Genomic DNA, 16165 nt, shown 5'->3' with positions numbered 1-16165 from the left:
TCCCAATGTCTGACATTATGATAAAGTACAAGCAATGAATATATGCTTTGAAAATTATAAGGAAGGAAATATGATACGGATCAACTAAAATGGAAAAATGAGAGTAAAACTATAAAAAAAAAAGACTGCTAATAGTGTAATACTGTCAGTCAATTTAATGTTGAAAATGTAGTTAATTAATTTGCAGCTAATCATCACCTAAGCCTGTTAATGTCACTTCACTATCACTATATGTCAGTCATCGTTCATATTCTTATATTCGCTCATATCTCCTTCGCCTGTGTTTTCCAGCTCAGTTTGAAGCCGTGCCGTGGTGTCTGGAGGCCACCAGATCTTACCTCACCTTAGTTCAAGTGAAGGAATGAGAGCAGGGCACCTGGAATGAAGGTAAATGAATATTTATAAAGAATTTGTTCATTAAATTCATTATAATTTGATAACAATAATATATGTCTTGTAAGTAGAAATATACGAAAATGCATACACACACACACACACACACACACACACACATATGTGTCTGTGTGTGTGTGTGTGTGTGTGTGTTCACTGTTTGTTTGATCTGCTGCAGTCTCTGACGAGACAACCAGACGTTACCCTACGGAACGAGCTCAGAGCTCATTATTTCCGATCTTCGGATAGGCCTGAGACCAGGCACACACCACACACCGGGACAACAAGGTCACAACTCCTCGATTTACATCCCGTACCCACTCACTGCTAGGTGAACAGGGCTACACGTGAAAGGAGACACACCAAATATCTCCACCCGGCCGGGGAATCGAACCCCGGTCCTCTGGCTTGTGAAGCCAGCGCTCTAATCACTGAGCTACCGGGCGTGTGAATGTGTGTGTGTGTGTGTTTATATATATATATATATATATATATATATATATATATATATATATATATATATATATATATATATATATATAGTTCCCTTAAAGATTAAACAGAGTTAACCAAAAACCATAAGATAATGTTCATAATATTAAACTGTTGTGTAGTATTGTTCCCAACACAGTCAGAACAATGACGAATGATGAGAGAACATGAATACCCAGCACAACTTATCACCATCCAAACACAAGGGGGCACCATCTTTTATGTAACCAAATTGACTTACTCTTAGAATCTTTGAAGTAACAGGCACATAATGATTTATCGAGCCTTTATTAATCAACAATGCAAGACAATGGTTTTCAGACAAAGAATGCTAGTACACATTACAAAGATTACCAGTGTGTGCTAAGGAGTATATTGCTATGTGTTCATAATTCGAAACGTGCCAGCATCTCATCTCTACTACTTTCCAGAGCCCCTACCCCCCCCAAAAAAAAGAAAGAAAAATGCCTTTGAATTGTGTCCTGATGAGAGTTCAGCGTGCTTCAAAATACTGATTGGAGACTTAAGAGCAGCAAGAACTTGGAATGTCCGGGTGATCATATAGTGGACCGGTAAAGCATGACGGCGTTAGCGTTCCACACCACAATTGCCACAACCCATTTCCGTGAGATGGATGGTCTTGACAGAGGAGTCACAGATGGATGGCCGGATCTTGAGCTGGAGCTGCGTCACGGGCCTAGTGGATCCATAGCAGGTCAGATTGAGTGTCGTGTTGAAAGCGCTTGTGGGATTGAAGTACCTACAGTTATAGTACCACCACGCTCCTCCTTTTATAGATGCGCAGTTACCTGAAGCGAAATGTGGGATGAAACTGTTTAATATTCACAGATATATGCTGCCTTGAGGATACAACAAAATTAAGTCAAGCAAATGGTTGCTGAAATAATGTGCAAATGGTATTTTCATCAGTCACTTTGGTGTAAACAAGACGAAGTACACGTGACTAGACACACACCAGTATAGCTGTCGTGGTCCCTGTCCAGTGTGGTGAAGGAGCGGCTACCCATGTAGCGGAGACAGTTTGTGGTGCTGTAGTCTCCCCTGAGAGACCCCGTCAAGTAAGAGGAATACCTTAAGGAAGAAGAAAGTAGGAGAAAAAGAGTCGAATATTAGAAGTATCTACTCACCTGAATTAAGCACTCGGAACAACCATGAAAGTGAAAACAACAATTTTCATAATATTGACCTCATGTAAGTTCAGCTGATAGTGAAACGAGGATGTGTTCTACATCGTGTATATTTATGGGAACTGTGTGGATTTTTTTTAGTTTCTGCATGCCTAGTATAAATAGAAACGGCAGCATTGTCTACTCCTCTGCATGGAGATACCAGTCAATCAGGCTTCAACTCTGATAAACTGAGTTAGCATTCTTTCTTTGAAGAACGCCGTATGCTATTTTCCCTGGAACATTGTCCTCCGATTCCTATCTACTTATGTTTACCTGTTGCTCTCAGAATTGACTTTAAAGCTGTCATAGGTGGCGAAGTCGGAACCCCCTGAGGCCAGGTCCAGGTCCAGACGGAGGGCATAAGAACGGCCGTACGTCATGTGGTGCAGCACCTCGTTGCCTGTACAATATTTTCGAAAATTTACAAAAAGTTTAATGTATCTTATTGTCATCGTTTGTTCCGAAAGGAAAAAAAAAACTAAGGAGAATCAAAATGACTAGCAAGTTTTTTACTCAAATTGTCAGTTAAGCGGATATCTTTATTCTGTTCTTCCTAGAGCTTTCTTTTTTTTTTTTTTATGTAGGGAAGAGAGCCAGCCAAGGGAAAAAAAAAGTAAAAAAAAGGCCCACTTGAGTGCTGGCTCCCTAAAAAAAGTGTAAAAAGTGCCAAAACCGTCAGCCAGAATTAGAACAGCAAATGCCTCGATACCTCCCTCTTAAAAGAAGACAAGTTGTAGGAATTTGGAAATACAGATGCAGGGAGGGAGTTCCAGAGTTTACCAGTGAAAGGGATGAATGATTAAGAGTACTGGTTAACTCTTGCATTAGAGAGACAGAATAGGGATGAGAGGAAGAATAAAGCCTTGTGCAGCGAGGCCGCAGGAGAAGGGCAGGCATGCAGTTAGCAAGATCAGTAGAACAGTTACCATGAAAATAACGATAAAAGATAGAAAGGGACGCAACAAATCGGCGGTGAGAAAGAGAGTGAAGACAGTTAGTGAGAGAAGGGGAGTTGATGATACGAAGAGCTTTCGATTCCACTCTATCAAGCAAAACTGTGTGACTGGAACCCCGCCAAACATGCGAGGAGTACTTCATACAGGGACGGATTAGGCCCTTATACAGAGTAAGCAGTTTGAGGGGCAAGAAAAACTGGCGGAGACGCCTCAGAACACCTAATTTCATAGAAGCTGTTTTAGCAAGAGATGAGATGTGAAGTTTCCAGTTAAGATTATGAGCAAAGGACAGACCGAGGATATTCATTGTGGAAGAGGAGACAGTTGAGTGTCATTGAAGAAGAGGGATAGTTGTCTGGAAGGTTGTGTCGAGTTGATAGATGGAGGAATTGAGTTTTGAGGCATTGAAAACTACTAGATTTTCTCTGCCCCAATCGGAAATCTTAGAAAGATCGGAAGTCAGGCGTTCCGTGGCGTCCCGCGTGATCTGTTGAATTTCCTGAAGGGTTGGACGTCTCTGAAAGAACGTGGAAAGATGTAGGGTGGTATCATCAGCGTAGGAGTGGATAGGGCAAGAAGTTTGGTTAAGAAGGTCATTAATGAATAATAGAAAGAGAGTGGGTGACAGGACAGAACCCTGAGGAACACCACTATTAATAGGTTTAGGAGAAGAACAGTAGCCGTCTACCACAGCAGCAATAGAGCGGTCGGAAAGGAAACTTGAGATAAAGTTGCAGAGAGAAGGATAGAAGCCGTAGGAGGGCAGTTTTGAAATCAAAGCTTTATGCCAGACTCTATCAAAAGCTTTTGATATGTCTAACGCAACAGCAAAAGTTTCACCGAAATCTCTAAAGAGGATGACCAAGACTCAGTAAGGAAAGCCAGAAGATCACCAGTAGAGCGACCTTGACGGAAGCCATACTGGCGATCAGACAGAAGATTGTGAAGTGACAGATGTTTGAGAATCTTCCTATTCAGGATAGATTCAAAAACTTTAGACAAGCAAGAGATTAAAGCTATAGGACGGTAGTTTGAGGGGTTAGAACGGTCACCCTTTTAGGAACAGGCTGAATGTAGGCGAACTTCCAGCAGGAAGGAAAGGTAGAAGTCGATAGACAAAGTTGGAAGAGTTTGGCCAGGCAAGGTGCAAGCACAGAAGCACAGTTTTTGAGAACAATAGGAGGGACCCCATCAGGTCCATAAGCCTTCCGAGGGTTTAGGCCAGCAAGGGCATGGAAAACATCATTACGAAGAATTTTGATTGTAGACATGAAATAGTCAGAGGGAGGAGGAGAGGAGGACAAGCCCAGAATCGTCCAAGGTGGAGTTGTGAGCAAAGGTTTGAGAAAAGAGTTCAGCTTTAGAGACAGAAGAGATGGCAGTGGTGCCATCAGGATGAAATAAAGGAGGAAAGATGAAGAAGTGAAGTTATTTGAGATGTTTTTGGCTAGATGCCAGAAGTCACGAGGAGAGTTTGAGTTTGAAAGATTTTGACATTTTCTATTTATGAAAGAGTGTTTGGCAAGTTGAAGAACAGACTTGGCATGATTCCGGGCAGAGATATAAAGTGCATGAGATTCAGGAGATGGAAGGCTCAAGTACCTTTTGTGGGCAACCTCTCTATCATGTATAGCACGAGAACAGGCTGAGTTAAACCAAGGTTTAGAAGGTTTAGGTTGAGAAAAGAATGAGGAATGTACGCCTCCATGCCAGATACTAACACCTCTGTTATGCGTTCAGCACAAAGAGATGGGTCTCTGACACGGAAGCAATAATCATTCCAGGAAAATCAGCATAATACCTCCTCAGGTCCCCCAACTGGCAGAGGCAAAACGCCAGAGGCACCTTCGCTTTGGGGATCCTGCGGAGGGATTGGAGAAATAGGACAAGATACAGAAATGAGATTGTGATCGGAGGAGCCCAACGGAGATGAAAGGGTGACAGCATAAGCAGAAGGGTTAGAGGTGAGGAAGAGATCAAGAATGTTGGGCGTGTCTCCACGACGGTCAGGAATACGAGTAGGGTGTTGCACCAGTTGCTCTAGGTCATGGAGGATAGCAAAGTTGAAGGCTAGTTCACCAGGGTGGTCAGTGAAGGGAGAGGAAAGCCAAAGCTGTTGGTGAACATTGAAATCTCCAAGAATGGAAATCTCAGCGAAAGGGTAGAGAGACAATGTGCTCCACTTTAGAAGTTAAGTAGTCGAAGAATTTACTATAGTCAGAAGAGTTAAGAGAGAGATAAACAGCACAGATGAATTTAGTTTGAGAGTGACTGTTAAGTCGTAGCCAGATGGTGAAAAATTCGGAAAACTCAAGAGCGTGGGCACGAGAGCAAGTTAAGTTGCGTTAGACATATCAAAAGCTTTTGATTGATTTCAAAACTGCCCTCTTACGGCTTCTATCCTTCTCTCTGCAACTTTATCTCAAGTTTCCTTTCCCACTGCTCTATTGCTGATGTGGTAGACGGCTACTGTTCTTCTCCTAAACATATTAATAGTGGTGTTCCTCAGGGTTCTGTCCTGTCACCCACTCTCTTTCTATTATTCATTAATGACTTTCTTAACCAAACTTCTTGCCCTATCCACTCCTACACTGATGATACCACCCTACATCTTTCCATGTTCTTTCAGAGACGTCCAACCCTTCAGGAAGTTAACAGATCACGCGGGGACGCCACGGAACGCCTGACTTCCGATCTTTCTAAAATTTCCGATTGGGGCAGAGAAAATCTAGTAGTTTTCAATGCCTCAAAAACTCAATTCTTCCATCTATGAACTCGACACAACCTTCCAGACAACTATTCCCTCTTCTTCAATGACATTCAACTGTCTTCCTCTTCCACAATGAATATCTTCGGTCTGTCCTTTGCTCATAATCTTAACTGGAAAATTCACATCTCATCTCTTGCTAAAACAGCTTCTATGAAGGTAGGTGTTCTGAGGCGTCTCCGCCAGTTTTTCTCGCCCCTCCAACTGCTTACTCTGTATAAGGGCCTTATCCGTCCCTGTATGGAGTACTCTTCGCATGTTTTGGGGGTTTCCAGTCACACAGCTTTGCTTGATAGGGTGGAATCGAAAGCTCTTCGTCTCATCAACTCCCCTCCTCTGACTAACTGTCTTCACTCTCTTTCTCACCGCCGAAATGTTGCATCTCTTTCTATATTTTATCGCTATTTTCATGGTAACTGTTCTACTGATCTTGCTAACTGCATGCCTCCCCTCCTCCTGCGGCCACGCTGCACAAGGCTTTCTTCTTCCTCTCATCCCTATTCTGTCCAACTCTCTAATGCAAGAGTTAACCAGTATGCTCAACCATTCATCCCTTTCACTGGTAAACTCTGGAACTCCCTCCCTGCATCTGTATTTTTACAAATTCCTACAACTTGTCTTCTTTTAAGAGGGAGGTATCGAGGCATTTGCTCCCCTAATTCTGGCTGACGGTTTTGGCACTTTTTCCACTCTTTGGAGAGCCAGCGCTCAAGTGGGCTTTTTTCTAACTTTCTTTTTTTTTGCCCTTTGCTGGCCCTTTTCCCTACGTAAAAAAAAAAAAAAAAAGTCGTTGCGCACATAGACGCAACATCCAGCTTTGGAATGAAAATGAAAATAGAGAGAGTAGGAGGGAACAGAGAAGGGGCTACTGTCAGTTGCCTCAGACAGCTGTGTTTCGGTGAGGAAAAGAAGATGAGGTTTAGGAGAGGTGGTGTTCCACAGATTGAAAATTAGATCTGAGACCGCGAATGTTGCAGAAGTTCATGTAGAAAAAGTTGAGGGTGGTATCAAGGCATTTGTGGTCTTTAACTTTAGAGGTGTCCGACCTGGGGACATTTTTGGTCTCCTTCCTAGAGGGGAACTCCGGCGCATTATTTTCGGGTCTTTTAAATTATGATTTGAAGTGAAGGGTGTATGTGTGGTAGGTGCATGTAGTTTTGTGTGAAGAAGGAGAGTTGTCTTTAGAATGTAGGCTGTGACTGCCCCCTTGAGTTGTGAGACACAAAGGGAAACATTCAGCGAGATCACAGCTAGCTTTAATGGATGGTTCACAGCACCCCCTGAACTAGTGCTATTAGATCTCACTGGGAGTAAGTTATTGTTTCAGTAGGTGTCTACTATCTCCTCCTTCTAGTCTAGTCTAGTCCTTCTAGTCTCATTATGGTGAAAGATATCTAAATCAATAGAGAAAAATTCAAAAGAAACATGTCAAGTTATAATGCTGTTGTGGTACGGCTGAATCCTCACAGCTACTGTGGAGTGTCCCAGCTCCTGCCACACCCACCCAAATAGTACTCGGAGTAAGCACTGCCGAAGCCTGCCTTGTAATGGTCCCACGTGAGGTTGAAGTCAAGCTGGACGTCCTGTTGCTGGCGATTGAGGAACACCGTCCAGCCGCCGCCGTCTGTCTCCATGTCACACCACACCAGCACCGGGTTTCCACACGTGCACCTGGCGGCCAGTAGTGAAATAAGGAAGGCAGCCATATTTGGGGGCATTCAAAATAAAAGTGTTATTCTTATTCATTACAATATTCCAATAAATTTAACCACATTAACTCTTTCAGCTTGTTATTATGCAAATTAGGACATCGTAACAACTGAGTCACTCACGTGAAGGGGTAAATCTCGTACACGCCGCTAACTGTGGCCCCGGCCATCAGGTGGTCTGCGCAGTCCACGGGTCTGTTTTGGTAAATTCATTTAACTTCAGACCACTGGCAGTCAAGGAAACACACACACACACACACACACACACACACACACACACACGGCGCGGCGAGGCAAATGGGCAAGCCTCAATGTGTGGCTCCTGTTCACCTAGCAGTAAATAGGTACGGGATGTAACTCGAGGGGTTGTGGCCTCGCTTTCCCGGTGTGTGTTGTGTGTTGTGGTCTCAGTCCTACCCGAAGATCGGTCTATGAGCTCTGAGCTCGCTCCGTAATGGGAAAGACTGGCTGGGTGACCAGCAGGCGATCGAGGTGAATTACACAGAAACACACACACACACACACACACACACACACACACACACACACACACACACACACACACACACACACACACACACACACACACACAAACACACACACACTAATAGTCAAAATACTCAACTCTTGAACACTGACTGTATTTGTTCTTAATTTTAAGTATGTAATTTTAAGTATGTAATATTAGAATATTTCCCATGTTAGATATTGTATATTTTCCGCTCCTGGGCTGCTATGTCTAAATAAACCGTTTATTATTATTGTTATTATTATTGTTATTATTATTATTATTATTATTATTATTATTATTATTATTATTATTATTATTATTATTATTATTATATTTATTATTAATAATAATATTACTACACACACACACACACACACACACACACACACACACACACACACACACCCGGTAGCTCAGTGGTTAGAGCGCTGGCTTCACAAGCCAGAGGACCGGGGTTCGATTCCCCGGCCGGGTGGAGATATTTGGGTGTGTCTCCTTTCACGTGTAGCCCCTTTTCACCTAGCAGTGAGTAGGTACGGGATGTAAATCGAGGAGTTGTGACCTTGTTGTCCCGGTGTGTGGTGTGTGCCTGGTCTCAGGCCTATCCGAAGATCGGAAATAATGAGCTCTGAGCTCGTTCCGTAGGGTAACGTCTGGCTGTCTCGTCAGAGACTGCAGCAGATCAAACAGTGAAACACACACTCACACACACACACACACACACACACACACACACACACACACACACACACACACACACACACCGTGTAGTGTAGTGGTTAGCACGCTCGACTCACGAGAGGGCCGGGTTCGAGTCCCGGTAAGCGGCGAGGCAAATGGGCAAGCCTCTTAATGTGTGGCCCCTGTTCACCTAGCAGTAAACGGTACGGGATGTAACTCGAGGGGATGTGGCCTCGCTTTCCCGGTGTGTGTTGTGTGTTGATAAGGTCTCAGTCCTACCCGAAGATCGGTCTATGAGAACTCTGAGCTCGCTCCGTAATGGGGAAGACTGGCTGGGTGACCAGGAGGCGATTGAGGTGAATTACACACAGCCTATATCGTAGCTTGGAGTTAACAGGTGTTCAGAAGTCTTACTCACTTCACAACGGAGGTTATGGGATAGGGCGTTGTACCGGTGGTCTGTTCTTCGGTGCTTGCTTGCCTGTTGACTACATTGTCCTTTTCGGGACTTTCGGCCAGCACGCCTGCTGCTCCCAACACTACTATTGCGTACACGGAGACCCACATGTCGCTCTGTTCTGGGAAGAATAGCAAATACTCACGAATCTGTCAGTATTGGTCGCAAACTACAGTGAAATATCAGCTGTAGCGCACAAATTTCAACTTACAGAGTGTGTAACGGGACTTACCGCTGACTGCTGCGTGTCTGTATCACCGGAGATGAGCTGAGAAGGCCACAGAAGTGATGGTTGTGGTACCGATAGCCAGCCAGGCATTATATACACCGGGCCAGCATGCTGGAGGAGAGGGGCTGGAGGTAACAGTGGGGGGAGGGACGGGGCAGGGCGGGTCGGGGAGGAGCTGGACGGGGCAGGGAGGCTCATGATGGGGGTGGTCGGCTCGCAGGTGTGCTTCGTCAATTGAAGTTCATTAGGGAGTCTTTGGGAAGCATAAACATCTTACTTTCTATTCAGTGTTGCGCGGGGTTGACGCAGGTCTGAGTTTTCATGTCAGGCGTAATTAATGAAGTGCGTCTTGAAACCTGGAACATCTGACAGCCCCAACGTGAATGCCAGTGGAAGAGTTGGTGTGGCACTTCCACTTCGGGAATTTTTGGGCTGCGTGGGCCTTTTTTACACTTCATTCGATAACCCTAGGAACATATGCCTGTCTTTCAAGGCGTAAGCAGGTTAGGTAGTGGGTTCATCTTCATTGTGTGATGAGTTCCTTGGCCGTAGTGGACGGTTTCCCTGAACTTGGTGACTTCCAGACCCTGTCTTCCAACACTTGTAATATCTCTCTCTCTCTCTCTCTCTCTCTCTCTCTCTCTCTCTCTCTCTCTCTCTCTCTCTCTCTCTCTCTCTCTCTCTCTCTCTCTCTCTCTCTCTCTCTCTCTCTCTCTCTCTCTCTCTCTCTCTCTCTCTCTCTCTCTCTCTCTCTCTCTCTCTCTCTCTCTCTCTCTCTCTCTCTCTCTCTCTCTTTCTCCGTCTTGGAAACTTAAGGAATCTTGTGATAAGTAATTCCTTGCTTTCAGTACCAAATGAATATTAATACTCATTGTGTAGAGGTAAGAGTTCAGATGGTGAAATACAAATTGGTTTTACATTCTAAGATTTTCTCATCGTATATATCACGGAATATGTAGAGTGCCATCATAGTTGTTAGGAGCTTGCACGTGATGGCAATTCCTGGCTATTCTTGCGAGACATTACTAGGTGGCTATGTGTGTATGTGTGTGTGTGTGTGTGTGTGTGTGTGTGTGTGTGTGTGTGTGTGTGTGTGTGTGTGTGTGTGTGCGTGCATTGTATAAACCGTTTTGTTCTATTACTAAAAGCTTTAATCTTTTCGATATACTGTAATGAAGTGTAATTACGTATCAGTTTTACAAAAGTAATAACGAATGACTGATCGTTATCTAGTGAACGATCTATGAGTGTCTGTAGATGAGATGGTAAACCGACATTTATCTCTCTTTACTAATATGCTGAGTCAGAAGAATATGGTTTAATGATTTGATAGCCATGTAACAACAAGAACATTTTAAAACAAGGATTTCATGTTATTCCTGTACAACTGAACGTGGTATATTATAACGTCATCATCAATCAAGAAATCTGTGTTGCTGTCATATTTACTATTCTTTAATGAAAAAGTTTAATGTTTAAAAAGTTTTTGTTACCAGTAACATTGTTTTCGACTTTCCATACCTGCCATCATGTGTAAACCGAAGGCTTTAACTATGCTGGTGAAGGAGGTTAGCAGTATTCAGAGCAGTGTTGTATGTTTATGATATTAACAAAATGTACAGGAACTTGAAAAGCTCGCAACACCGGGTACCAAGTGAATCTGTCTCTGGTTACTGTTCCAGCTCGTGACGTTATGATGTAATGGACCTGCATAAGTTGATATTTGACCAACGCCTCTGACTATGTTGGCCGTATTTCTTGTTTCATTAGTAAGCCAAATACTCCTGAAATTTGCCTGGCACACCCAGGAATATCGTGTCCGTATATGTACCTGTATTCAAAACGTCAAAAGAAGGCTTGTTCCGAAAACTCATGTTTTGACTAATGATTACAAAACAAATAATAAATAGTTCTCATGAATGACACACCTGAAGCACAACTGGGCAGCGATTGCTAATATTTACGCCCACAATCAAGAACATAAAATAGGACATTCTCATTTTTATTTTTTTTCATGTAGGAAAGGGCAAAAAAAAAAAAAAAAAAATAGATAAATAAATGAAAAAAAAAATGGCCCACTTCAATGCTGGTTCTCCACAAGAGAGCAAAGCGTTAGCCAAAATTAAGGAGCAAATATCTTGATACCTCCCTCTTACAAGAAGATAAGTCATAGGAACTCGGATATAGAGAATCATGAAGGGAGTTCCAGAGTTTATCAGTGAAAGGTATGAATGATTGAGAGTACTGTTTAACTCTTGCGTTAACGAGTTGGACAGAATAGGGATGAGAGGCCGCAGGAAGAGGGGAGGCATGCAGTTAGCAAGATCAGTAGAACAGTTAGCATGAAAATATCGAAAAAAAAAAAAATAGAAAGAGAAACAACATATCGGCGGTGAGAAAGAGGCTGAAGACAGTCAATCAGAAGAGGGGAGTTGAAGAGATGGAAATTTTTGATTCCACACTATCTAGTAAAACTGTGTGACTGGAACCCCCCAAACCTTCGATGATTATTCCATACAGGGGCGGATAAGGCCCTTGTACATACTTAGTAGTTGGAGGGTCAAGAAAAACTGGCGGACACGCCTCAGAACGCCCACCTTCATAGAATTAGTTTTAGCATAAAATGAGATGTGAAGTTTCCAGTTAAGATTATGATTAAAGGACAGACCGAGGATATTCAGTGTGGAAGAGGGAGACAGTTGAGTGTCATTGAAGAAGAGGGGGTAGTTGTCTGGCAGGTTGTGTCGAGTTGATAGATAGAAGAATTGAGTTTTTTAGGCATTGAAAACTACTAGATTTTCTCTGCCTCAATCGAAAATCTTAGAAAGATCATAAGACAGGCTTTCTGTGGCGTTCCTGCGTGATCTGTTGAATTCCTGAAGGTTGGTCGTCTTTGAAAAGACGTGGAAAGATGTACGGTGGTTTCATCATTGGAAAGGGCAAAAAAATTGGTTAAGAAGGTCATTAATGGAAATAGAATGAGAATGGGTGACAGGAAAGAATCCTAAAGAACAGCACTATTAATAAGTTTAGGAGAACAACAGTGGTCATCTACCACAGAAGCAATAGAAAGGTCGGAAAGGAAACTTGAAATAAAGTTCCAGAGAGAAGGATACAAAGCGTAGGAGGGCAGTTTTGAAATCAAAGCTTTGTGCCACATTTTGTCAAAAGCTTTTGATATGTCTAACGCGACAGCAAAATATTTCACTAAAATCTCTGAAAGAGGACGACCAAGATTCAGTAAGGAAAGCCAGAAAATCACCAGTAGAGCGACCTTGACGGAAGCCATACTGGCGATCAGATAGAAGATTGCGAAGTAACAGATGTTTGAGAATCTTCCTGTTCAGGATTGGTTAAAAAAAAACTTTAGACAAGCAAGAGATTAAAGGTATAGGACGGTAGTTTGAGGGATTAGACGTCACCCTTTTTAGGAACAGGCTGAATGTATTCAAACTTCCAGCAAGAAGGAAAGGTAGAAGTCGATACACAAAGTTGAAAGAGTTTAGCCATGCAAGGTGCAAGCACGGAAGCACAGTTTTTTGAGAAAAATAGGAGGGACCCCATCAGGACGATAAGTCTTCTGAGGCTTTAGGCCAGAGAGGGCATGGAAAACATCATTATAAATAATTTTAATTGTAGACATGAAACAGTCAGAAGGAGGAGGAGAGGGAGGGACAAGCCCAGAATCAACCATGTTGGAGTTGTGAGCAAAGGTTTGAGGGAAGAGTTCAGCTTTAGAGAGAGAAGAGTTGGCAGTGGTGCCATGAGAATGAAATAAAGGAGGGAAAGATGAAGAAATTAGGTTATTTGATATGTTTTTTGCTATGTTACGGCCCGCCCGTAACATACATTACTACCATCACCTCCTCCGCTTGTTACCTCGTTCGCCACCTCTCCGCCTCCCCTTCCACGTCACCGTCTCGTGAACCTTCCAAGCCACCGTTTCATGAACCCTCCACGTCACTGTTTCATGAAGCCCCGCTACTGTCCCGAAGTTGGATTCACGCGGCCCCTTTCGACTCAACCGGAAGTGTTGAGCCAGCTCTTAGCTTTCTGGAATGCAAATTGAGGTCCAGCCCTCAACCAGTGAACACAACGCCTCTTGGGTCTACCGTGGGATCAACCATCACCCAGCACTTCACCACTGTGACACCGCATAAGTATCACTTCCCCTCGTCCGTGTTTTCCACATTGCCTCCATATAGGATTAGGATTATTGTTAGGTATTAAGTTGGCATTTATTGTTGTATTTATTACTGTGTTATATGTATATGTGTATGTCATTTTCCTGTGTTTCATGTTATATATCTGTGTTTCATGTTTCTTGTTATATATGTGTCAATTTCATTATGGGTTATTAAAATAGCTTTTTAAAGTGACCCCCTTTTGCATTTCCTCACCAGTTGAACCTGCTGTGTTTTTTTTTTTATTGTTATTGTTCACTGGCTCCCCGATGCCAATCTTACCAGTTTAACCGGTGAACCTAACAGCTAAATGCCAGAAGTCTCGATTTGAGTTTGAGTTTGAAAGATTTTGACATTTTCTACTTATGAAGGAGTGTTTGGCAAGTTCAAGAACAGACTTGGCATGATTCCAGGCGGAGATATAAAGTGCGTGAGATTCAGGAGATGGAAGGCTCAAATACCTTTTGTGGGCAACCTCTCTACCATGTATAGCACGAGAATAGGCTTAGTTAAACCAAGGTTTAGAAGGTTTTGGGTGAGAAAAAGAGTGAGGAATGTACGCCTCCATGCCTAACACTATCACCTCTGTTATGCATTCAGCACAAAGAGAAACAGTAATCATTCCAGGGAAAATCAGCATAATACCTCCTCATATCCCCGAAACTAGCAGAGGCAAAACGCCAGAAGCACCTCCACTTCAGGGGATCCTGAGGAGGAATTGGAGAAATAATACAAGATACAGAAATGAGATTGTGATCAGAGAACCCCAACAGAGATGAAAGGGTGACAGCATAAGCAGAAAGATTAGAGATGAGGAAGAGATCAAGAATGTTGGGCGTATCTCCAAGACGGTCAGGAATACGAGTAGGGTCTATTCTAAGTATACTCACAAGATTATTTTTCTCAAAATATTTCAGTACGTTGACAATTTTGGGAATAGATTTATCAAAATCATTGTATATACACAGTTTCTTATTCAGTAGTAAAAGCAATTGTTCGCTACATGACCTCCGCTGGAGCACAACTGACGCCTCTGAGACAGTGCCGAGCAGCGGAGATGCCTCCCTCTTGCGCCTTCACACATCATTTTGGTGTCTTCTTTCATGTGTTGGTACCGTCGGTAACACGGGCACTGTGATTGGACAAGGTTATGAAATTTCAGGAGCTAATTTTCTTTACCATATTACTCGGTAAACTATCTAAATAAATGCCCTCACGAAGATTTGTTCTATCAAATTATACTTAAGTGTTCTGGAATTTGAGTCACAGTGTATTCCTCCACACAGCCTGTCAGTGTATAGTGGATTATTCAGGGCAGCACTTGTAACGTCGCCGAGGTGAGCATGTCAGGGACAAATGCAAAAGAGAAGACGTGCTGGTAAATAAGAGTGATGTGGATATCCATCAGTCTTGCTTCCATGGAAGTTCAGTATAAAGCATATATTATTGTTATTATTTTTTCATTTATTTTATTGTTATTGTTGATATTATCATCTTCATAATAATAATAATAATGATAATAATAATAATAATAATAATAATAATAATAATAATAATAGTTATAATAAAGTTGATAATCATTATTATTATTATTATTATTATTATTATTATTATTATTATTATTATTATTTTATCATTATTGTTGTTTTTGTTATTGTTATTATTATCAATACTATATTTCTTCTTCTTCTTCTTCTTCTTCTTCTTCTTCTTCTTCTTCTTCTTCTTCTTCTTCTTCTTCTTCTTCTTCTTATTATTATTATTATTATTATTATTATTATTATTATTATTATTATTATTATTATTATTATTATTATTATTATTATTATTGTTATAGTAATTATTATTACTATTATTAATATTATTATTATTATAATTATTATTATTATTATTATTATTATTATTATTAATAACAGGAAAGAAGAACCAAAGTGTGAAAGGATGTGTTGTCTTCCTCAAGAAAGAAGATAGTGGCGATGAGTCTCCGTTAGTGGTGTGTGATCTGTTGGCTTCCTTACGTAGTGATGGCTTTCCGTGCTTTCCCTACTGTTTCGGTTGGTTGTGTTAGTTTTCCTAATCTCGGGGCTTTCGTTATGAAGGTCTCAGAGGAGACTGAATTCCATCGAAGGATCTCTTAGGTGCGGCAGGAGTTTCGAGGGCGAATCTTTGACCTGCAGGCCGAATTCTGCTGAGTGAACTCAGCTACTGAGGGAGTGGCGATTCCTGCAGTCTCATTACTAAGTAATGAGACGAAGGGCCAGGAGGAATGGCGAGTGGTGTCCTCAGGTGCAAAGAGGAGAAAGGTACTCAGGGCGACACAGCGAGTGGGAACGGAAAATTCCTTCGCTGTGTTGGAGGAAGTGGAAGAGGAGAAAGAGGAGGCGGGAAGCGACGACGTGAGGAGGGTAAAGGGGTCCCTACCCGCAGATAAGGTACTGCTTATCGGTGACAGTCAGGTAAGGCATTTGGACGCGGCGTTTTGTGGTAAGGACAGGAGGAGGAGGACGAGAGTGTGCCTACCAGGAGCAGGAATTGAGAGGGTAAGTGCTCAGCTGGATACGCGTTTGGCGGACGGGACTTAACCCATTATTTTCTT

General features: G+C 42.4%; 1 protein-coding gene across 1 annotated transcript; it reads right to left on the bottom strand.

The window, feature by feature from the left end:
• Positions 1-1156: 1156 nt before the first annotated feature.
• LOC123519793 (techylectin-5A-like) lies at positions 1157-9583 on the bottom strand. The gene is made up of 7 exons (XM_045281311.1): positions 9389-9583; positions 9118-9272; positions 7631-7702; positions 7303-7469; positions 2349-2475; positions 1862-1977; positions 1157-1694 (listed from the first exon to the last, which is right to left on the bottom strand). The coding sequence occupies exons 1-7, from the start codon at positions 9581-9583 to the stop codon at positions 1474-1476; spliced, it is 1053 nt and encodes a 350-aa protein (XP_045137246.1). The 3' UTR covers positions 1157-1473.
• Between the last annotated feature and the right edge of the window lie 6582 nt (positions 9584-16165).

Source organism: Portunus trituberculatus, chromosome 46 (genome assembly GCF_017591435.1).
Source record: "Portunus trituberculatus isolate SZX2019 chromosome 46, ASM1759143v1, whole genome shotgun sequence".
Taxonomy (NCBI): domain Eukaryota; kingdom Metazoa; phylum Arthropoda; class Malacostraca; order Decapoda; family Portunidae; genus Portunus; species Portunus trituberculatus.
The sequence above is the reverse complement of the archived record's forward strand: the minus strand, read 5'-3'. Positions and strand labels throughout refer to the sequence as shown.